Below are 24,449 nucleotides of genomic sequence, written 5' to 3'. Positions count from 1 at the left end.
GACAGCATCGGCCTAATGCATCAAGGTTTGCATGTGGCTCAGAAGCAATTTATCTTGACTTGATATTCACAGTTCAAGTAGGAGTAAGGATGGTGCCAGGATGTGGAGGAAGGTAGAAATCCTGAATAATGAAATCCAGCAGTGGGCTCCTCCCTCCCAATGCTTCAGTCTTCTGTCTTGAGAAGGATATATATTCCTTGGTATTAAGAAGTTCCTGTTACCCATTCTACACGTATGTTACATGTTTGTTGAGTGTTGAGCCGGCAGTATTATTCTGCATGTGCTCAGGTGGGGATTGTAGAACTCAGTCATGTCTCACTCTGTGCTCATGGAGCCCAGCTTTCTAGCAGCCTTACCTGGCTGGAGATGGGCCCTAAAGCCTAGCAAACCTTGGAGCAGCTCAAAGGTGTGCCACAGAATCTTTCTACAAATGTATGTTTGTTGATGGAGAAGTGCTTTCAAGATTCTTGCTTGATTCATACCTAAAATTTACACCCAAAGGACTCTGGGCTCTTTTAAGGAAGGCTCAGTACACCTTAAGGTCATCCTGACATATGTCAAAATACTATAATTCATAGTAATGTCTGTGAGCCATCAAGAATAAGTAAAATTTGGGGGCACCTGGGTGGCTCAGTGGGTTAAGCCGCTGCCTTCGGCTCAGGTCATGATCTCAGGGTTCTGGGATCGAGTCCCGCATCGGGCTCTCTGCTCAGCAGGGAGCCTGCTTCCTCCTCTCTCTCTCTGCTTGCATCTCTGCCTACTTGTGATCTCTCTCTGTCAAAAAAAAAAAAAAATCTTTAAAAAAAAAAGAATAAGTAAAATTGGGTTAATTTAAAAAGCGGGAATCAAAATAATCCATTTAGGAAAGTTTCCCAATAGAATAGCTAAATATGTGTGGCTTTCAGAAATATAAACTCCCAGCAATCTAGAATGACTTATTCCCCCAAACTTAGATAGCCAGTGTTTATTAATTTGAATATTAATAACCACTCCTTATTTCATACTATGCGCTAGACGCTGGGTTAACCACTTAACACACATGCTCTCATGTAGTAAGCCCGTATGTCCCCGCCACACAAGTGAGGGGCACAGATGCTCTGTGGGGCTGTGACTCACCAAGGCCACCCAGCTGGTAAGAGGCAGAGCCAGCTCTCTGCCCTGGGCCGTGCCAGCTCAGGAGACTGACTACAGACACGCTGCCCTTGCAATTACTGCGGTCAATGGAAAAACCACACAGGACCTGAGTAATGCACCAGGTGGCAAAGATGGGCGTGGACAGAGAGTTCTCGCCTTTCAGGGTGGCCGTGACATGAGCACCAAGGATTCTGAGCAGAACCGGACTCTTCTTCACAGAAACCAGGTAGCGGGGCTGCTGGCCCGGCCTGGCCCCTGCTGTGCTGTGTGATCTTGAGCAAAGGACTGACTTCTCTGTGTTCCACTTCTTTCTCCACTGTGTGGGTGACACCATTTCCCCTATTTGATTGGTGGTTTTCGACGCAGCAGTTTTAAACAAGGCGGGGGTTCTTTGCCGTGTTCAGGTACTAAGTGAACACTCTGTATGTTGTGACAGTGTCCTTTTGGAACTTCAGAGCCATCGGAACTAAGCCATTTAACTGCCTACCGCCTTGTCGTGGGAATACTGGTTGATGTCATGGCTGAAGCCTGGAGCCAGACCTCTTGAATGGGGGCCAAACGGTAGCATTTCCTTTACAGCGGATTGACTGCAAACCACCTCCCAGGCTACTGATGGGTTTACTTTAATCTCCTCACTGGCACTTCCTTCTAAGAGATCTGTTTTGTTCTCTTTGTTCTGGAAAGTCTGTCCCGCAGGCCATCCACTGCCTTTGGGATCCATCCGGCTGTCCGGCACAGAGGTCCGCATTTGTGGCCGAGTTCTGAACGGCACCCACTTTCCGTGCAGTCGCTTTGTGAAATTGTTCTCCGGTTTCCTGGAACGCTACCCCCACCCCTTCCAGGAGGGCTAATTGCAGTGTAAATTTAGCAACATTCTTATCCCCGTTGATTTAACAGAGTGCAATTATTATCAGTTTTCTTGTTACAACTAATAATCGGGTTTTTTTTATTTCAATCGATCTGTCAAAATTTTCCCTCTTTGATTGCAGCCTCTGTGATACGGAATGATGGGGAGTTAAAAGCAAACAAATGACACACTCTTTGAAATTCTGTCAGGGGTAATAAGTGAATTGAACCAAATTCACTCCTCAGCTGTCACCGCCTTCCTTCCCTCTTTTATCTCTTCAAGCCTTTGACAGTAGCTTCTCTCCTTCACTGAGCACTTCGGAAGTATTGAGTCCCCAGTTAGAGGGGCTGAGGGGACATAGCAGGTGGCATAGCAGCAGACAGTGAGAGGAAGGAATCCGTGCAGAAGGCTCCTCACACAGTAGTGGGACGTTGTCCTAGAGCTTTGCTCTAGAATGATCAGATTTGGAGCTGGAGGCGGGAGCAGTGCTTGTGTTCTTTCCTACTGTGGGGTTCTTTTTCTGGTCCATGGCGACTAGAAGTTCACAGAACAAGGATCAGTGGGGTCCCGGGTAAGAGCATCAGCAGACCCCGGTCTCTAGAAGCGTGGGGACCGTGAGGCTCTGGAGCAATTGTTTCTGGAACCCTAAAGCTTGGACAGGAAGCTCTGTATGCGTTAGCCCTTGCTTAGTATCTTTAAAACACACACTGTGGCCTTTTTGCGAGGTGCCAAATCTGACGGAGCCTTTGACTACGGATATTGTGAGTTGATTTTCCAAGGGTGCCCCTTGAAAGAATGACACTCACTGCCTGAGCTACTAAAAGAGTGAGTGAGAGCGATGGGTCTGACTTATGTCTAGGCTTAGCATGGGCCCTGAAAACAGATTCTTACAATCAATGTGTTTTCTTGTGACTTCTTTAAAAAGTTGAGAGCTGGAGAGAGGGGAGGGGAGGGGACACTCCAGATAATTAATGATTCTTGTTGGATGGGTCCTGATTAATGAGCTTGAGCCACCAAGTGATTTATTTTCTCTGTCTCTTCCTCTTTGAATCAATAAAGAGATTTGAGAGTCTGGTTTGAGGATCTGCTGAGAGCCTACGTTCTTATCTCAAATGTAATCAGTTTCCCAGAGATTTGTCCTCTTTCTCTCTGTTGAGCTCAACCTGGCAACCACGTATTTTCCGACTGCCCTGTGTCCCCACCTTGGGAGGTGTTACTGAGCAGCAAAGATGGATGGGACACGGTCTCTGGCCACACCTGGCAGGAAGGGTGGGAAGGTAGTGCTAACGTCCATGTTACCTACAATCTCTGTGTCATGTGCAGCTCAGGATGCAGTTGGGAAATCCGGGGTGACTTCATGGAGGGGCTGACCTAGGAATTGAGCCTTGCCGGGTGACCCCAGGTAGAGGTACTCAGGCAGACAGAGATGGGGAGATGTGAGGTTGAGTTTTCCTGAAGGTGATCATAATTATTACTACTGAGCCTCTGGTATGGTAGGCCTCTTAGCTCCTTCAGTCCTTCTAATAGACTGGCCAGTCTTTTCTGCAAAGAGCTAGATCGTCAATACTTGAACCTTTGTGGGCCCAAATCTCTCTCTCACAGCCACTCAGCTGTGCCACCATTACACGAGAGCAGCTAAAGATGACAAGTGAGTGTGGCCGTGTTCCAGGAGAGCTCTGGTCACAAAAACATATGGTCACCTGGGTTTGGCCTGGGTCATGGACTACCAGGCTGTTTTATAAGACATTTGATATAATCCCCATTTTAAGGAAGGTAAAACTGAGATACAGAAAGGCGCATAGAAATTCACTTGCCCAGAACCGAGGGCCTGCTTGACTGGGTCATTTCTAAAGCCCATCCTTTTAACTTCCACATGCACTGCCTCCCCCAGAAGCGTTGGACATGATCTAGGGAAGAGTGGGTGGATGTTACTGCCTTGAAGAGCAGTGTGAAAAGTCTGAATTTAATTCAATGGGAAGCATGGTGCCGTTGATGATTTTTTGAACAGGTGATAGGATTAGAGCTAACAGGAAGGTTAAGCATGGTGGCAGATTCTGTGTCCTTTTATATAGATGAGCTCATTTCATCTTCCTCACAGCCCCATGATGTAGGTCGTATTCTCCCCATCTTATAAACAAGGACGCCGGGTCAAAGGGTGCAGAGGTAATTGGCATCGTGAAGGCTATGATTTAAAGCGAGCATGTTGATTTGAGACCTCCCCTCTTTACCATCCCACTCCACTGCCCCCACTTCCCGAGCCCCAGGGTGGGTCAGGCCAGGAACTTCAGTGAGTCTTCACGGCCACCTTCTCAAGGAGGCCTTATTATGCCCATTTTACAGCTGAATAAACGGAACCTCGCAGAAGTTGAGTAACTTGCCCAAGGGCACGCAGACAACAAGGGATAGAACTAGGTTTGGGGTTTTTATGTATTTTTAAAAATCTTTCAGTGAGAACGTAACTGAATAGAAGAAGGAGCCTAGAATCCAGAGGTGGGTATCATGGAGGAGATAAATGATTTGAATTAACTTTTGTGTTTGTATTCAGAGAAGCAACATGGTAGAAATGTCCAAGGGTTTCCGGCGCCCGGATGGGTTCAAATCCTGGCTGTGCCACTTACTTATAGCCTTGGACAAGTTACTGCTTTACCTCTCTACATTTCAAATTTCTGCTCTGAAAAAAAGAAATAATAATGTCTATTTCATAGGGTGAGGAGTAAATGTGCAAAATGTTTATACCAACAGATAAACATTTATAGGCATGTAGTAGGCTCTGTATGGTGGCTATTAAGTTCCTACTCTGCATTAGGCCTTTTTACCAATTTTTTTTTTTAATTTTATTTATTTGGGGAAGGAGTAGAGGGAGAGAGACAAGCAGCCTGAGCACAGAGCCTGAGATCCCACGACCCTGAGATCATGACCTGAGCCGAATCACATCAGGCACTCAACTCACTAAGCCACCCAGGTGCCCCCCCCACCTTATATTTTTCTTTCCAAATGTCTGATCACTCAGTCCTCATAACAGCTGACAAGTAGATGGTATTGATCCAGTGTCACAGATAAGAACAACTAGCTTCAGTGCAGTTAAATAGCTTGCCTGAAATCCTACAGCCATTTGCCCACAAACACATACCGAGAACTAACGTGCTAATGCTGCAGGTACCTTGGAAACATCAAAGAACAACACAGATCCAAATCCCTACCCTGTGAAAACTCCAGAACTGGGACTTGAACCCAGGTCTGCCTTTTTTTTCCCCTCCCTTAACAATTTAATTTAGTGATCACTGGCGTTTAGGGTTGGCCATTTGATGATCATGCCTCACTTCCGTAGCTTTCTCAGTGCTTACAAAACTGAGACTGATCATGCTTGGGAGTCCTAGGGAGGCAAGTAACATGGATTTAAGGATGAGACAACTTGGACCCCGGTGTGGAGTAGCCCCATCCTACATTGGCCTCTTCAGCCGTGCAAGGGCAGACCAAGATTCAAGTTCGGGGCTAGGAGGAGACCGGGGTGTCTGTTCTCAGCTTGGGACGAAGCAGAAAGTGCAGCTCTGTCTTGCCCCATCTTGGGAGGAGGCTCTCCCCATCCCAGGTGGCATAGCCAGATCTGCAGCCTCCCAGAAGTCTCCTAGGCACTGGCCTGCTATCCCCATTCTGTGAGCCTCGAGGGGTGTCGCCCCATTGTGTGAGGTTATTCTGGGCTCCTTTGAAGAGCCAAGTGGAGGAGAGAGCGGGGGTGAGGGTAGGACTCCCACCGCTCTAGGAGTCACATGCAAGATCTCAGAGCAGGCTTGCTGGAAATACAACAACCCCCTCCCTAATTTGCGGGATACATCATATGACTTAGTATATGAACCTGTCGCTGCTAATCCATGGGCCAGTCAAGGTGGGGTATACTCTTTGAGCCATCACTGTAGGCGGGAGAAAGGTGCTGTTATATGGGGCCTACACGTCGCTCCACAGACGAGCCGGAGGGAGGAGGAATCTAGGAATCTGTCGTGGAAACTATCACTCAGAATTGTTGACTTTTCCAATTTTGTTTGTTATTTGGCTTATTTCAGTTAGGGAGAAAGTTTTCATGCATTTTCTTATGCTTATCAAAGAAAAGATGCTCTTGTGGGGACAGGGCGGGGGTGGGGATGGGCAGGGTTGATTTCCTGATCCCATGGGTAACCCAGCCTCTCCCTTTCAGGCTGCTGCGCACACACCAGTGCTGTGTTTAAATATGTTGGAATTTGCTAGGTTTTTAAAATTATTACTAGTCACAGAATCCCAACAGTGGAAATGAGGCTTTTAAATTAAACCGATTACATTTGAGCTGATTGCAAGGTCGTCAATAACGCCACTCACACGCGAGTAATTGAAGGGCTCTGTGTTTGCGTACTTGGCTTCTTTACAAGGGACCCAGGCTCCTGAGAGCTTCGCTAACTCAATAGCCCTCCTCACCCTGAAATGGCCCATTAAAAGATGCCTGTTGGGTGGTAACCTCCCCATACGTTTTCTCAATAAAGAGAAAAAGATGGGAAGGGGGTGGTGGTGGCGGCGGAGTGGGGGGAGGCTTCTCTTGCATTTCGAGCCACCGCCTCTCAAAGCCGTCTGGAGCAGACTGTTTAGTTCTGTATCCCCATCCCATTCAGGCCTTTGCATGCTTTGAAGCTTTCTTTAGCTTTTCCCTGCGCCTCGATGGCAGATCTCTCAATAGGCAAAAGCCCAGCTGAAAGGCCCCTCCGCACACGGCTCTGCATGTTAATGGCCCTGGCTGGCCTGGGACAGCACGCTGGTGGGACAGGGGCTGCTGCACAGGCCTCAGCAGCTGCCTCCGGCTCGGGGATGGGGTTTGAGTAGGTGGCTCAAGTTGCCTGTTTGCTTTCTTGCAGATCTATACGGACTGGGCCAATCACTACTTAGCCAAATCGGGCCACAAACGTCTCATCAAGGACCTCCAGCAAGATGTGACGGACGGCGTCCTCCTGGCTCAGATCATCCAGGTTGTGGGTAAGAGCGGGTTTTACATTGGGGACCGAAGACTTAGAGTGGAGACCTGGAAGGGGACGAGCCCGGATAAGGGACATGGAACACTGAAATCTCCCAGAAGAACACAGTGTTTCTGTCGCATGTGTTGACAGTTTACTTGATAACGTCTCCTGCTTGGGGAAGTGTGGATACCAGCTTGCTTTTCCTCTTGATGCTCTGAGAAGTAGGGCTGGAGGGGGTGCTGGTGGTCTGAGAAGGGCTCTCTGCCCCTTTCTTGTCCCCTGTCTTTTTGGTTCTCCCTTCTCAACCCGCCCCCCCGCCACCCCCACACCCCTCTGATGGTACTTTTATTGTGGATTACTTTGGAAATATTTACCAAAAACAAACAAAAGGTACCACAAGACTGATTTAGTCCTGCAACTCTAATTGGGTCTAAGAAGGCAAAGAATCAAGCTCTGTAGAGGGCTGGTTCTGGTTTTACTACTGGGAGAAGGGAGCTGGGGCTGTGCTTCAGGAAGAACAGGTTCATCCCGGGAAGGCAGGTGGGCACAGCTCTGCCTTGAGCCTTGAAGCTTATGGGGAGTGCCCCCCACAGCCCTGCCTGAGCGCTCCCACTTAGAGGCAGGTCAGGCTGACTGTTGTCGCCGGTGGCTTCCGTGGCTGCCTCATGCCAAAGGAAAAGGCATAAGGACAGAAGCCCCGGCCAACTGGGTGTGCACTGCTGTGGGAGAGTTGCTTATCTTTCAAGTCTGAGCAGAATGACCTTGTACATAAAGTTGTAATTCTGCTCACCTCCATGGAGATTGTACCTGAAAACCCAGGCAAGCTGGCCTGAGCTGGACACTTCTGGACTGGTGCCGCCACTCAGATCCAAGTGCCTCTGCCATCCTAAGATTGATTCTTTTTTTTTTTTTTTAGACTATTTATTTATTTGACAGACAGAGATCACAAGTAGGCAGAGAGAGAGAGGAGGAAGCAGGCTCCCTGCTGAGCAGAGAGCCCGATGTGAGGCTTGATCCCAGGACCCTGAGATCATGACCTGAGCCAAAGGCAGAGGCTTTAACGCACTGAGCCACCCGGGCGCCCCCTAAGATTGATTTCTTAAGACTGGCTTGTGCTTGTTCCCCTTCTCCCTTCCTGCCCTGTGTTCGTCGTCTGTGGCTGGGGAGCACATGGCCGTGTGTGTGTGTTAGCTCATGGTTTCTGGGTGTCGGAAGTGCAGGCACAGCATAGCTGGTGCCTCTTCAAGGCCGCAGTCAGGGTATTGGCTGGGACTGAGTCCTCATGTGGAGGCTTGACCAGGGAGGGGGCCTGGTTCCCTCACTGTTGGCAGGTTCATCTCCTTGTGGTCAGAGGAGGTGAGTCCTGATTTCTCCCTGACTCTTGGCTGGAGGGCTTCGCTCTTAGAAGCCCCTCTCAGCTCCTTGCCGTATGGGTCTCCCAGTGTGTTGCTTGGGTTGATTTCTTCAGTGCCACCAAGGGAGCACGTTTCTAGAGCAAATTGGCTCGCCGGTTGTCATCTTCTACAATGTGACGTGCTTGTGGGAGTGACATCCCACCACCTTTGCCTTAGAAGCAAAGCCTAGGTTCTGTCACACCCCACGGGAGGGGATTACACAAGGGTTTGAAGTTAGGCAGGAACATCATTGGGGGTGACCTAGAAGTCTGTCTGCTCTACTTCTTCTCTTTCATCCTCTTCCTCCTCCCACTTTTTTCTCAAACTTTTCTGAGTATGGTTGGTGCCCAATGTTCCGTTAGTTTCGGGTGTGCGACACAGCGATGGGACGGTTTTATCCATTGTGCTCTGCTCACCACGAAGGTAGCCTCCGTCGGTCCCCATGTAACACTCTCACAGTATCCGTGACCAAACTCCAGATGCTGTGCCTTTTCTCCCTGTGCCTGAGTCTTTCTGTACCTGGAAGCCTGTGTCTCCCACTGCCCTTCACCCATTTTGCCTACTCCACCCTCTGTCCCTTCCTTACCCCCATGTCGTCATCTCGGACGGGAACTGATTTCTCTTCCTCCCGCTCTTCATCACTCCTGCCAATCCTTTACAAATTTCTCTCCATTTCCTCTACTTCTCTGTGACCTAGGGGATACTTGCCCTGTTTTACACCTGCAGACTCTGAGGCTCCGTGAGTCTCAGAAGCTCCCTATCACACAGCTAGCCCAGAGGGGATTCTGGTTTGGGTTAGTTTGCTCCTAACGCCTCTGTTTGTTGCCCTGTTGTGTTATACCCTCCTGTCAATCCCGACACATGGAACCCGGTACAAGGATCTGGCCTCCTTTGCTTCAGTTCATTACGATTCGTTGAGCGCTGACTGTACACTAGCGCTGTGCTCCAAGCCAGGAAGAAAGAGATAAATATGCAAGGCCTGTAACCTTGGAAGAAGGAGTGCCATCTTCTTGCTGGGGTCTTCCTAGAGGAGAGGACTTGCCCGGAAGCTGAGTTTTGATGTCTACATCAGCAGGGTCACGTGAGGCAGGACTGTGGCTGCGTCTTGGGGCTGTGTAGAATTTCTACCAGGACCTTCTCAGCTTTCAGCACTGGGAACAAGTGGGAAAGGATGAAACCGAGAGGCCTTGCTCTCATCCCAGTTTCATTGCTCCCAACCATGGGACCTCAGAGTCCCTTTCCTCTGCTGCCTCTGCTTCCCTGTCTTTAAAATGGGCACAACCTGATTTTTATGGCATTCTTAGGAAATGCAAGGTAGGTAGCAAACATGACATGTTTGGAAAGTAAAGCGCTCTCGGATAGCACTCAGTGGCCACTTCCTAAAAAGTTCTGAGTACGAGAGTGACAAGGCCTTGGTATCCCGTTAGAGCGTATCATGATAGATTCGTTCTGTCTGTCATGGGCTCAGAATGGATGAGTGGTAGCATGGATGTCATGAACTGACTAAGCACAGCACGAAGAGTGTAAACTAGTACAGTGTTTGTCTTGCTCAGGAGGATGCTTCCCTGAATCTATTCGGAGGACATGAACCTCCCTAGACAGTGACCTCTCAGGGCCTGAGCTACTGGGCAGATATCTCGGCCTCAAGTTAGTACCAGTGCCTGACAGTGCCTGAGGCCACCAACTGCCTTTCCCTCGGCCCTCCAAGAGAGGCTAGCTGCGCTGGGGCCTCTGTAAGTGAAGCCAGATGTTAGTGCCTCTGTCTCTGCCCCTGCCTGTGCTGGGCTCACCCTCTCTGCTCTGACTGTGGAGAACAGAGACCCAGAGAATGAGGAGCTGAAAAGGTAGAGACACTTAGGAGTCCTGCGTGACTTCTTCTCTGGATTGTCAGTCACCCGGTTCAGAGTATTTAATCTGAGCGTATCTTGTAAATACAGATTTCTTGGTGAGGGAGGCGGAGTGGCGTTTTTCTGACCAGGTTGTTCAGCTACTGAGTTGGAATCATCCCAAAGATTTTCTTTCACTAGGTCAAAATCTGCCCCCCACCCCTTGGTAGTATCTCCCTATAAGTACTAGTTCTGCCCTCCATTGCTATAAAGAATGATCATACTCTGAGACCACAAGAGCTTCAAAACTGAGGACAGTTGTGGATTATAATTATGGCATAAAATAGGAATCTGTTAAGTCTCTACTGACAGATACTTCAATCAGTGGAGAAGAAAGGCCTCCACTGTTTTGGAGAACAAATAAAGAGTGAGTTGCAACCATGATGGTAAAGATTAGTTAAGGCAAGAACCAATGGATTCAGACATTGGAGGAGAAAGTTTGAGGAGCAAGCAATTTGCATGGTCTCAAAGTGTCTCTTCAGTGATTGCTTATTAGTTGCAAGAGAAGTGTATCTGCACAGGGGAGAATCCACTTCATGACCAGGAGATCAAAATTCTATCAGTGGCAAGGGGTAGATGGATATCATGTACTTACTGATGTGATACCCAGAAGAACATAGCATCACTTATGTTGAATACCAGGCAGGGATGGGAAACCTGAAGCTAATCACGAGGAATCTTAGATCAACTGGAATTGTGGAACATTCTATTTAAAATCAAAACCAAGGGGGGACTGGGTGGCTCAGTGGGTTAAGCCTCTGCCTTTGGCTCAGGTCATGATCCCAGAGTCCTGGGATTGAGCCCCGCATCTGGGTCTCTCCTTGGCAGGGAGTCTGCTTCCGCCACCTCCTTCTGCCTGCCTCTTTTTCTACTTGTGATTTCTGTCAAATAAATAAATAAAATCTTTAAAACCAAACCAAAAAAATTGGCCTGAATTGTTCAAAAATGTCAGCTCAATGAAAGGCCAAGCCTGAGAAATTGTTCCAGAATAAAGGAGATTAAAGTGATATGACAACTAAAGGTACAGCCAGATCCTGGACTGGATCCTATATGGGGAATAAAATGCCATAAAGGACATTTTTTAGTATATTGCCCAAATTGGGATTATATCAATGTCAAGTTTTTTGAAATTTATAATTGTACCATGAGATAATCTCCTTATTCTTTGTAAATGCGTATGAAATCTAAGGGCAAAGGACACGATCTACATATCTACATATTCAAAAGGATTCAGAAAAAAAAAAAAAATCCATATACCTGTACAGAGACAAAGGGGAGAAAATGAGAAAGGATGGTGTGTGGGAATTCTCTGTATGATTCCTGTGACTTTTCTGTCCATTTGAAGTTCATTCTTTCTTCCTTTCTTTTTCTTTATTTCCTTCCTTCCTTCCTTCTTTCCTCCCTTTTTCTTTGTTTCTTTCTTCCTTTCTGATTTTACTTATTTACTCTTAGTGTGAGCAGGGAGAGAGGCAGAGGGACCGACAGGATCTCAAGCAGTCACCATGCCTAGCATGAAGCCTGACGCGGGGCTCAATCTCATGACCCCGCTGTTATGACCCCAGCCAAAATCAAGAGTCGGATGCCCAACTGACTGAGCCAGGTGTCCCCTGTTTAAGTGACTTCAAAGTAGTTAGAGAAAAGAACACCCTTACATGAAGGTCCATTGAAACTTGTAGTCAGGGAGATTGTCCCTTTGGGGAACAATACCTTTCAAGGTCTGGGAGAGTATAGTACATAACAGACCAGTGGTGCTGTGAGACATGACCCATGATGGGGGTAGGGGGTAGAATCAAGCAAGGGTTCCTTGAGGAATTTACCTGTAGGCCAAGACCTCAAACTTGGAGTTGTCAAGGTGAAGCAGTCAGGAGGACATTCCTGGCAGAGGATATAGTGTGCAGAGACTTTTGGAGGGTAGAGAGCAAGAAGGTCAACAAGGCAAAATAAGGTGGGACTACCAGGTATGGTGCAGTGAATTCTGGGCTCTTGCCTAAGCACAAAAGCTAGGGGTTGAAGAGTTGATTTTTCACATTGGGGAGGGCCATGATCAGAAGGGTGGCTTGAAGGAAAGCCTTAAGTGTTTTTTTTTTTTTTAAATGATCATATAATGTATTATTTATTTCAGGGTTACAGATCTGTGATTCATCAGTCTTACACAATTCACAGCACTCACCATAGCACGTACCCTCCCTAAGGTCTATCACGCAGCCACCCCATCCCTCCAACCCCCTCCACTCCAGCAGCCCTTAGTTTGTTTCTCGAGAATAAGAGTCTTATGGTTTGTCTCACTGCCTGATCCCATCTTGTTTCATTTTTCCCTCCCTTTCCCTATGATCCCCCAACCCTGCCTCTCAAATTCCTCATATCAGTAAGATCATTTGATAATTGTCTTTCTCTGACTGACTTATTTTGCTTAGGGTAATATCCTCCAGTTCCATCCACATCATCGCAAATGGCAAGATTACAGTATTTTTGATGGCTGGCTGCATAGTATTCCATTGTGTGTGTGTGTGTGTGTGTGTGTGTGTGTGTCTTCTTTATCCATTCATCTGTTGATGGACATCTAGGCTCTTTCCATGGTTTGGCTATTATGGAATTTCTGCTATAAACATTCAGGTGCATATGCCCCTTTGGATCAGTACATTTGTATCTTTAGGGAAAATACTCAGTAGTGCAGTTGCTGGGTCATAGGGTAGCTCTATTTTCAACTTTTTGAGGAACTGTCATACGGTTTTCCAGAGTGGCTGCACCAGCTTGCATTCCCAACAGTGTAGGAGGGTTCCCCTTTCTCCACCTCCTCACCAACACCTGTCGTTTCCTGACTGGTTAATTTTAGCCTGACTGGTGTGAGGTGGTATCTCACTGTAGTTTTGATTTGTATTTCCCTGATGTTGAGCACTTTTTTCATGTGTCTGTTGGCCATTTGTATGTCTTTTTCGGAGAAATGTCTGTTCATATCTTCTGCCCATTTCTTGATCAGATTATTTGTTCTTTGGGTGTTGAGTTTGATAAGTTCTTTATAGATTTTGAATACTAGCCCTTCATCTGATATGTCGTTTGCAAATATCTTCTCCCATTCTGTCGGTTGGTTGTCTTTTGGTTTTGTTGACTGGGAAAACCTTAAATGTTATGCACAGACACTAGCTCCAGAGTCTTCACCTATCCCAGAGAGATCAATTCTGGAGACTATGTGTCTGTCCTAGGAGTTGTGCTTCTCAGATAGTGGGATGATTTGGGACCCACACTTTTCTACCATTGCCTTCTGCCTGTTGGGCAGAAATGAACCTTTCGCTACTGTCTTCTGTGACCAAGGGTCCAGTCTCCATTCAACCTCTTATTAGTGTGATTATCTTCTTGAGTCATGAGCTGCCTCAAGCCGGCAGTTGCCTGCCAGCCCATCCTAGTGCCATCGCCATGAGTTATTAGAAAGGCTTACGAGGTCAGGATAAACAGCATGAATCAAGAGGGAGAGACAGGCCTCCCTCCTCCTGCTTACATTGCTGTCACTCGGGAGAATGCCAGAAGGGGATGGAAGGAGAGAAGGGGTGGGAGGCAGGGAGGAAAGAATAGAGAGAAGGATGGAATGATGAACAGAAGAGGATTGAAGAGAAGGAGGAAGCAAAGACGGAGGACAGGGGAAGAGCTTTCCTGTTAGAGGTGGAGAGAGTTGATAGCAGTTCCTTTTCCACCACCGTTGGGGCTACCGCTGAGCATAACCAGGAATTCAACCCTCTTTCCATTGATGACCTATTACCATTGTGTGTCATTGGGTAAGTCCTCTGCCTTTCTGGGTAGCCAGTTTCTCTCTCTTCCTGTCGGCAGATCTGTCAACTGCCCTATGCCGAGACGCATGGGCTGCGGAAATGCTCTCAGCCCTTTGAAAGAAGTCCTTTGGAAAGCAGTGAACTTGGTGCCACTCTTCTTCCTTAAAAAGCTTTCCAATTACTGACTTGTCACCTCGTGCGCAGGCAGGTTACTGCATTCGTGTGCTGAGAATGCCTTGAACACGCTGGAATAAATAAATTAGCACGGGCACTTAGGGATGCCAGTTTTAATCATAGCTGAGGACTTTGGGGACAAATGCCTTTGCTTCTTCAGTTATCTGGTTTTGGTTTGCAGCCAAAGGCCCCCTACCACAAGTTAATAAATTCAACTCGAAAGACCAAACTCTTCTTCCTTCTTATCAGCAGAATCAGAGCCTCTGTTACTGCTCTAAGTATTTATGACAGCCATAGAAATTCTTGAGAATTTCAGGAAAGGAGAAGTATTTCAATTACATGAAATTGGAAACGAGGAGGTTCAAGATTTGTCTTGCATTCTTATTAAGCATTTGCGTTGGGGTTTCGGCATTTGATCGACCTCTTCCCGGATATCTTTAGAGTCGTCTCCCATGGACTCCGCTCCTCTGATTTACTTCGAATGTTGTAAAATGGCAAGAAGCTTATGGGAGCTGCGATCCTTGAATTGAGGCAGTACCTGACTATGGTTTGGTGACTGACCATGAAAAGGAAGTGGAGAGATGGTGAGACCAAACCTTTGGGTTTTTTTTTGTTTTGTTTTTGTTTTTATCCAGATGGTATATAAAGAATCGTTAAAGTGATTTCTTAGGATCACAGTTATCCATCCTTCACTGTAATGGGCACTGATGACCTCATGCTGCATTGGGTCTTGATCGGAACCTGATGACTTATGACTTTGGGCCATCACGAGCATCCAGCTGGAGGATACCTTGAGCGGCCCGGATTCTCAAAAGCCACATATTTATTTTTCCAGGGTTGTATATGAAAACCCGAGGCCCGAGTGCAGGCCTGACATCGTCTCCCTTGTTTGAAGAAGTGCCCTTTGTCGCGGATCTTTTTTTTCCATCTTCAGTTTGTATGTCTGTTTTGACAAGTGAAAGGACAACTGCCTCAACATAGGCCTAAAACCTTGATTCTTAGAAATGTTCAGGCGACTCATTCCTTAGTTCCTCTCAACAAATATTTGAGGGGCTACTGTCTGTCAGGCACTATCCTCAGCTCTGGGATTACAGTTGGAAAGAGTGAGTGGTAAAGCTTGGTCTGGAGTTCACATGCTATTCTGGCCGATTATAATTCTGGTATTTTCTAGTGAACTGAAGAACAAATATCCATGGGTCATCTCACCCACGGGGCCTTTTTTTTAATGTGCTTTTTAAAGGCTCCGTGGCACCTCTTTTGGGAATAAGGGAAGCAGGTTGAAAAGGCTTCCTACAATGTTTATCCTAGTGTTCTTAAGAGTTGGATCAATGAAGACTGACGTCTTCCAAAGTGGGGCATAAGGCTGAGTGTCTATTACTCAGGGCAAATTCTAAAGGTGTAGATTAGACTGAATGTGTACTGACTGTCTCATGGTGATTGGATTTTTAAACAATCTCTTACCACTAGCTTGTGTCTTATTTCCCCCTTCTCTCTCAAAGTAGAAACACTAGAGAAAAAAAAAAAAAAGCCCAGTTGAGGTAATGGTGTGGAATACTTAGACTCTGGTGTTGTAAAATAGAGGCTTGGGACACTTTGATTCTATTATCCTTTTCAGTTGGTTTTTAATATCTTTTCATGGAAGTTTTTGGCATCGAATTCATTAAAATCTGATGTAAGGGGGGGTTTTTGTTTTTTGTTTTAAAATCAGTTTTGTAAGCACTTCTTGAGCCTTGAGGACACAAATGTGAAAATCCAAATCTGCATGTCTGCCAGGCTATAAACAGCATAGCTGGGCAGACCGAGACCTGAAGGTGCTTTCTCCATCCCGGGCTGGGGGCTGGAGTTGGAAGGACAGCGGACTGGGAAAGAAGCTTAGAAAGGCTTCACAGAGGAGGCAGATCCTTAGTTCTTGACTGTGGACTCCTAGCTGAGTTTCTGGGTTTAACTCTGATGGAGACATCAGAAAGGAGATTAACACTGTATGTGATTTACATTGATGATAGACATTACTGAGTTAATGAGAGCTGCCATTTATAGAATGCTCCCTGTGTGCTAGGCACAGCGCGAAGCATTTTATTGCCATCCTGTAATCTATTTCCCACAATGCTTCCCCTAAAGTAGGTAGTATTAGCTCCATCTTATAGATGAGGAAACTGTGGCCCAGAGAGGTTGAGTGATATGGCTAAGATCACACAGCTAAGAAGCTGTAGAGCTGAGAATCTGCAGTATCTTTGCCTTTGAAGCCAGTGCCCTAATCTCTACATATATTGTGTTTCTGTGCTGCTACTGTGGCAAACTCAACCCCTCCCACCCCCCTGTAGATAACTTGGGCTGTGTCTTGCTGGGATTTCTCTGTACTTCAGCACCAGAACCTGGGCCTTTCTTCCATATCACTGGTATTGATTTCCAGTTAATTCAACACAGTGTCTTTCTCTTACTTCTCTAAGGAGCTAGGTGCTATTATGACGCCAAGAGTGTGTTTCAGACTTAATTTGGACTTACCATATGGTCTTAGAAGAGCCACTTTTAAGTCTCACGCTCCCATTTTCTATCCGTGTTATCACATTGGGAATAGCATTATTAGTAATCCTGTCGGTATTAAGCAATATTAACGTTTCTGGCTAAAGATGAGGTGAGACGGTTAACAGATGCATGAAATGATGCTCAATTCGTCGGAAAAATGCAAATCAAAACCACAGTAAGATCATCTCACACCTGTCAGAGTGGCTAATATCAAAAATACCAGAAACAAGTGTTGGCGAGGACGTAGAGAAAGAGGAACGCTCATGACTGTTGGTGGGAATGCAGACTGGTGCAGCCACTGTGGAAAACAATATGGAAGTGCCTCAAATAATTAGAAGTCGAATTACCATATGATCTAGTAATTCCATTACTGGATATTTACACAAAGAATACAAAAACACGAATTCAAAGGGATACACACACCGCTGTTTATGGCGGCATTATTTACAATAGCCAAGATATGGAAGCAGCCCAAGTCTTTATTGATACATGAATGGATAAAGATGTGTGTGTGTGTGTGTGTGTGTGTGTGTGCGTGTAATATTACTCAGCCACAAAAAAGAACGAAGTCTTGCCATTTGCAATGACATGAATGGAGCTAGAGAGGATAATGCCAAGTGACATGAGTCAGAAAGACAAACATCATGTGGTTTCACTTGTGGAGTTTTAAGAAACAAAACAAAGGGGAAAACAAGAGACAGACCAACAACCGGACTCTTCACTACAGAGAACAAACTGAGGGTCACCAGAGGGGGACGGGGAAGGGACATGGTTGGAAATAGGTGATGGGGACTAAGGAGGGCACTGGTGATGACCATCGGGTGTTGAGCACAGTGTTGAATCACTGTTTTGTACACCTGACACTAATATAGCACTGTACGTTAACTACACAGGAACTAAAATTAAAAAAAAAAATTAAGAAAAGATGAGGTGAGATGCTATCATCCATGCCTTTTGTCCCGAGTGGGGCTAAAGCTGGACCAATCCACTCTGAGCCATCCCACCTTCTGTGGGGAGATCACAATCACCTTTCGAAGAGCCCAAAGCGTAATCACAGTCCGGTCTATTTCTCAGTCTCCACACGTTTCTGTGATGCCCCATCGCTCCAAGACTGTCATCAGTGCAGTTGTCTCTGCTTTGGATGCTGACGACCTTGCCCCAGCTGTCCCCGGAGGACGGCAGCTCGATGAGTAAGTCCCGAAGCTTTCGAGCTGCGTCTCAGCATTTCTCATGGCCGCGCTGATTGGACAGGCCCCAGGATGGGCCTTAGGACGTGGTTGGCCTCAAAGGTCCTGAACATCACTACTCAAAGTATCTGGGGTGATTGTTTATTTTTCTGACTTGTGTTTCCTATTTCAGCAAATGAGAAGATTGAAGACATCAATGGCTGTCCGAAGAACAGATCGCAAATGGTGAGTACACGGCTGGCGAGTATTTGTGTGAGGGAAGGAAGCCCTGCCTCTCAGTGGTATTGACTGTCTTGAGAACATTCCCACCAGAAGCTTTCCCCTAGGGGATTATATTAATAAACTAACAGCTATTTCCTAGTAGCTGCGGTCGGCTTCTCTGAAATTTGTTGGCATTTATTAAAAAGTGGCCGTGGTTTTTACGTAGATGGTGAGACAGGGAACATGAAATACTGCCCTTTCTTTCAGAAACAAATTATGCAGACCTGGTGGAAATACACACTTGTTGAGCATTTGGACCGTTGTGACTCATTCCGCTTTCTCAGAGACACACAACGATCTCTGTATGTGGTACTGAGGCACAGATGGGGTCATGGTATCTTGCTCAGAAATCAGGGCATGTGGTCTGATTGCCTTTAAAGGTTAGAATGATGTGAAAGCACAGTGGTGACAGCAGATGTGAAATGTATAATCATATCCAGACCATTCTTAACCTTGACAAGTTATATGCTCTCTGGTATTGTATGCTTAAGCTCTGATATTAAAGCTTTTTTTTTTTAAAAATGGATCTTTGAACATCTGTTCTTGTTATATGTCCTGTGAATAATCTTTGAATTAAAATTCATGATCACTATTGAGTTCAGAAAACATGAAATTGCAATGCTCTGAGAACCTGAGTTTTTCCCTTCAAAAGGCTTTTCAGTCTTTACGCCAAGTACATATATATCAGACTGTTAAGATGATGCTACTCCTACCTGCTTAAAATATGAAGGTGGCAATTTAAGGACAATTTTCTATTTTTGCAGGACATTAATCTGCTTCCAGAAACCTAAGAAAAAGGCATAATCCATTTTTTCTGACCTCCCCCACTCCCTTTGAGTTGACACAATTGGATACTGTCATTCCAGAATATAACAAAGTGATTGGCATTCCTTGGGTTTCCCTTTCAATTTTCCCAAGTATTTGTTATCCTTGTGAGTTGGACAGATCACCTTTTCAGTGCACTTTCCTTTGCATGCATAAAAACACATTTTTTATCCCAAAGAGGAGGGTGGATGGGAGTCCTCCTTCAGTTTACATTGTGAAACAAGTTTCTCTCTCTCTCTCTCTCTTTTTTTTTTTTTTTTTGGTCATTGCACAGGGATTTTGTTTCTTTTTGTTTGACCCAGAGAGCAACCCCTCCTTATGTAGGAAAGTCCCATACAGACATCTCATCATCTCATGGCTGCTTTGACTTCTGGGCTGCTATTTTTGCTAGAGCTACTGCAGCTGTCTAGTGTATTAATAATTGAGAAAATTTGGAAGATAGAAGACTTAATTTAGTGCAAGCATTTTACACATGCAGTCATATCTTCACTTGAAAGAGATACAGTCGTTCCCCTGGGGTAGATAGAGATGCATTTGTCCCAGCCCATTATAATGCGTACGTAGACCTGACATTGGAAGGTAATGAACCTTTTATTCTCTTTGGCACTTTTGTATTTTCCACGCTTCCTGTTGGAGGTGTGAAAGCCCGCTTTCCACGATTATAAAATAATACCACCATCTCAGATTCTTTCGTGCAAATTTAGTTCTAGATGCCAAGTGTTATTTATAAATGCTACCATGACACCAATGTAATTTTGTGGTTTCTCTAACTCTTTCAGCTGTGAAAAAGTATTGTTTTCCTCTTTTTTTTTTTTTTTAATGGCCTGTGGGTTTGTGTGGGGTTTTTGTTTTTTGTTTTTTTTAGAGCACAGGAATATAAAATCCTATAATTGTCTGTGATAATTAGTTCCAGCTAGGGGTGGGGAGGCAGACACGGTCTGGTAAACATAGCAGAGAATAGTTCAATGTCCGGGATGTGAGGCCAGGAAAATGGGAAAACCTCCATCACAGTCATTCCATTCTGCAGCAAAGGAGAAAGATGGTAAAGACAACAACAGTGCTATTGTTGTTAACCCCGCGTTGCAAACTGTGACGGGTCCATAAGACGGAACCTCACCTGGGGTGCCTGGGTGGCTCAGTGGGTTAAGCCTCTGCCCTCGGCTCAGGTCATGATCTTAGGGTCCTGGGATTGAGCCCCGCATCAGGCTATCTGCTCAGCAGGGAGCCTGCTTCCCCCTCTCTGCTTGCCTGTCTGCCTGCTTGTGATCTCTTTCTCTGTCAAATAAATAAATAAAATCATTGAGAAAAAGACAAAGACAGAACCTCACCTGACCCACCAGGCTGCCCAGTAGCTCAAGTCTCAAATTCCTGCACTCCAGGCTCTACTTCAAATGTTCTTTAAGTGAGAGCAGATAGCTCTGGCATCTATCTATCCCAGGGGCACCAATGCACGGGCACCAATGCACAGACGCAATGAGTATGGTGTTGTCCCTTTGACCTGCAGATCAGCAAAACTTTGCAGAGTGCTGACCATTGCCAGCCACTGGGGTGGGCCTCGTGAATGCTCAGGTGAATGAGATGGGGTCCCTGCCCTCCAAGAGCTCCATGATGAGTGGACAGGAGAGCAGAGCATAACGGTGCTGCTGTTTGCATAGACCTCTGTGCACATGACACAGTGGGGGCCCATTGCATCCGAGAACGAGGGAGGGTCAAGAGTAACTTCTAGGGAGTGAGTCTGAAAGGTAAGAGGATTCACCCCAGGGGGATGACGGGTGGACGAGGATTCACATTCCTGGAGCATATCTTTACTAAGTTTGTCAGGGACCCTGCGAAGGAAGGTTTTGCAGCATTTGCATATGATCCTACCCAAGGGCCTTAAGCTGTATCTAGGGAGGCTCCTCTCCTCCAGTGAGGAGTGAGGCATGGAAGAGTCCAGAATGCAGCAGACCCCATAGCCATGGCAGTCTTCAGGTCTGAGATAAGCCTTCTGCATTCATCATTACTTCCCAAATCACTGTATTTTGGGAAGCAACCCCCCACTGGGCCCTGGAGTGAAGTATTTTTGAAGGAAAATACCCGTGGTCATCCAGCCCTGGAGAGGGACGTTCAGTCATGGGGTCTGGGAACTGAAAATGCTACCTGGTGGGGAATGGTAGTTCCTGAGTTCATTGTTTGCTCTGACCTATAGCTGCACAGTGCCAGAAGGTTTGTGCTCCCATTCATGCTTGTGGGCACATCCTACACTCTGGATGCTGCTGTGGGCCCACATAATGCTCCCCCAATTCTGGTGAAGAGACTGCAGTGCCACGTGGTGGAAAGCTGTCCCCAGGGCAAGACAAAGCCAGAACCATCAGCATATACTGTAACCTGCTGGTGGCCCTCGTAGGATAGGACCATTGACAGTGGGCACAAGGCAGGGAGACATGGCAGGGACTTGCCTTTCCCTAGGAGGCTGGCCTCAGCTTGTGTTGAAGGAGTCCTTTGGGCAGTTTTGGGCTGACCTAGCCCCTCCCGGGGCCCATGTCCTTGGAGATGGAGCTGTAGAAACGCTCCTGTCTCCCCTCACCCACCAGGCCATCCCTTTGGTCCTTAAATGAGTTTTGTGTGTGTGCGTCAGAGCTGGTTAAAATGTTTTGTCTGTTTAGCATTGCCATGGCAACCCAGGGGCATCTTTTTGGCTTTCAAGTGCTGTGTTCAGCAGAGTTAGGAGTTAGTTTGGGAAGAGAAACTGCCTGGAGCCTGGCCCGAGGGCACTGCCTCTCCTGGAACCCCTGGGCTTCAAGACAGAGCCTCACTTTGGGGCCTAGGAATGGCTGCTTCATGGGGTGGTTTTCTTTTTTAATCATTATTATCTTACAGGGCTTGGCTTTCTGTTATGGATGAGGAGAGGTGCAAAGTTAGCAAGGCCTGCTGGCCCTTTCAACGGAAAGCCCCAGGCCTGTTTATCCCTTTGGTTGCTGATCTCCGGCCCAGGGTCATCTGGGGCCTCCTAGTGCAGCCGCCTCCCGAGCTCTCCAAGTGCTCTGCCTTCTTCTCTTGGTGCTTCTACTTTTTATTTATTTATTTCAAAGATTTCATTTATTTATTTTTAGGGAGAGAATGCACAAGCAAGGGGGAGGAGCAGAAGGGGAGAGTCGAAGGGCAAAAGAATCCCAAGCCGACTCTGCGCTGAGTAAGGAGTCCGATGTGGGGCTCAATCTCATGACCCTGAGATCGTGACTTGAGCTGAAACTAAGAGTCAGGCACTGAACCGACTGAGCCACTCACGAACCCCCTTCCCATAGAGTGTCTAGATGGAGGGTCAACTGGGCTTGAGAACCATGCAGGCCAAGTTCAAGTTCCTCCTCTGATGTGCTATGGCCTGGAGCTCTTTATTTAACCTTTTGAAGGCTCTATTTCCTGTTCCTGAAAGTGGGGTTGGTAGTACAGCTCATAAAGTTTTCGTAGTACTAATGAGGCAACGCAAGGGATAACCATGGGTAGTACTGATGAGTACTGATGAGGATGATAAAATACAGCAAGAGCCTGTCGGGGTCCGCCTGGTGCCAGGGGCCCGGCTCAGTGCTGCCCAGCGGTCCTCTCCCTCCGTTCTCCCAACAGCCCTTTCAGGTAGGTGAGCTCGTTATCCCCATGCTGCTCCTAGCATAGGAACAGCCCTGGATACGTGTCAGTTTCTAGGACAGTGGTGATTTGTGATCGTAGTTCATGTGTTGGGGTCATGGAACCCTCTGGAAATCTGAGGAAAGCTAAGGCCCTCTCCTCCCCAGATGACACAGCCCCCAGAATTTTGCATACACCTGAGCAGATTGTAGGTCCCAGAGGCCGGCCCATGTGTCTCCCCGGGGCTCCACAGACCCAAAGTTCAGTGCCCCTGCTGCTTAGGGCACAGCTCCGCCCCCCACCCTGTTCTTTCAGCAGTCCCCATGGACATGGTGGCACCCGATTCCCAAAACAATAGGAGTTTGTATGTAGATACAGAGAAGTACCAGGCAGCGGTTTTCAAACTCACATTCCATGAGCAGAATCCACCCCCCTCCCAAAAAACAGCACATGGGGACTGAGGCTTTACAAGGTCTTGTTCTCTTTCTTTCTTTTTTTTTTTTTTTGTCCCAGTTTACTCACCTAGGAAGCAGAATTGGAGCTCAAACCCAAGTCTATCTAGTTTAAGAGCCTGTGGTGTCCACTTCTGTGACAAAGAAGGGGTATAATAAAAATAGTCTCCCCCTCCCCATTCCCTACTCTAATTTTTCATCAGCAGAAGGGAGGAGACTGAGTATTTCCGGAAAGGGCCTGGGCTGACCTGTGGATGGAACCTCAGGAGCAGAGAAAGGAGGAAGGGCCCCCATGAGAGGCAGCTCTTGAGGGCCTTGGATAGGCCTGGTGCCAGGTACCTCCCCCTCTGTTCTCCACAGAGCCTCCGGGGCCAAGGCAAGGCCATATGCAACAGAATCAGGTTTCCAGGCCCAGTGACCTTGGGCCCTCCTAACAGCTGAGAGAAAGCCGGCCACATGCCTAGGGAGTGTCTGAGATCCTTGGGCAGCTGAGGTGCCTCTTCCCTGGGCCCCTGAGCCTATTTTTATACCACCCTAAGGGCACACACATGTTACAGAACTAAGGAGGAATGAGGAAAAGTCCACAAGTCCCTTAAAATTTAAAGCAAACTGGAAAGAGTCCAGGGCCAAGGTCAGCAGGCAGCATACCCCACTTCCCACTCGATGGTACATCCATTGTCACCGCTTCGGTTTTGGCCGGTTATGGCTTTCAACACGGAGGCAACATCCATGTCTTAGCTTTCTGCCTCTTTGGCACATCTCTGTTTAAACCATCATGGGCTGCCCCTTCCCCTTTCCTTGCTCTTGAGCACACAGTAGACGGTCCTGCACAATCCACTTACCATCATTGCTTGCCATTGGGCCTGTCCAACTCCATACCCTGGGCATTCTGGAGCGTGGGGTGCCCCCAAAGAGGCTTTGTACTCCTGTCTTTGTACTTAGCCACATGCTGTCCAGACTGCCTGGAAGAACTGAGGATCGACCCACGTGGATACTGTGACCTTTAATCTTTAGGTCAATTGTTACTCAAGTAATTGAGATAATTGGGTGCCTGTCCTCTTTCCTGTCTCCCGGTATTGGGTGCCTGCATTTCTCATAGCACCTCCTTGTGGTTGTCTGTTGAATTGTCATCTTGAAGGAGATGCGGTGTCTTTCACCTGAGTATCCTAACTTAGGATACACTTAGATGATTGGCATCTAGTAGGGTTTAATAAGTGTTGGATGGTTGGGCAGACAGACAGATGGATGGATGGAAAGACTAAGAAGGGATCTGGCCTGGACTTGCCCATGTGACTAAAGGATTGTAACATACCCTCATCAGATCCTTATTTATGGCCGTAATTTGGGTATTGGAAGTTCTTCAGTGTTATCCCAGGAGTATCGTCCCTACTCTTAATTCCTCTCTTTCTTGGTTTATCCAAAAGACCCAAGT

The 24,449-nt window shown here is 46.9% G+C and overlaps 1 protein-coding gene across 7 annotated transcripts in view; it reads left to right on the top strand.

Annotated features, from left to right (window-relative positions):
• NAV2 (neuron navigator 2) overlaps positions 1 to 24,449 on the top strand; it is a 722,564-nt gene that overhangs the window by 445,315 nt on the left and 252,800 nt on the right. For all 7 annotated transcript variants that reach the window (XM_059407175.1, XM_059407119.1, XM_059407156.1 and 4 more), the window contains 2 exons: positions 6,856 to 6,973; positions 18,052 to 18,104. In XM_059407175.1, coding sequence (XP_059263158.1) covers positions 6,856 to 6,973; positions 18,052 to 18,104 — 171 coding nt within the window. The remainder of the gene's footprint in view (positions 1 to 6,855; positions 6,974 to 18,051; positions 18,105 to 24,449) is intronic.

The sequence above is a fragment of the Mustela nigripes genome, chromosome 1, assembly GCF_022355385.1.
Source record: "Mustela nigripes isolate SB6536 chromosome 1, MUSNIG.SB6536, whole genome shotgun sequence".
In the NCBI taxonomy this organism is placed as follows: Eukaryota; Metazoa; Chordata; class Mammalia; order Carnivora; family Mustelidae; genus Mustela; species Mustela nigripes.
The sequence above is the reverse complement of the archived record's forward strand: the minus strand, read 5'-3'. Positions and strand labels throughout refer to the sequence as shown.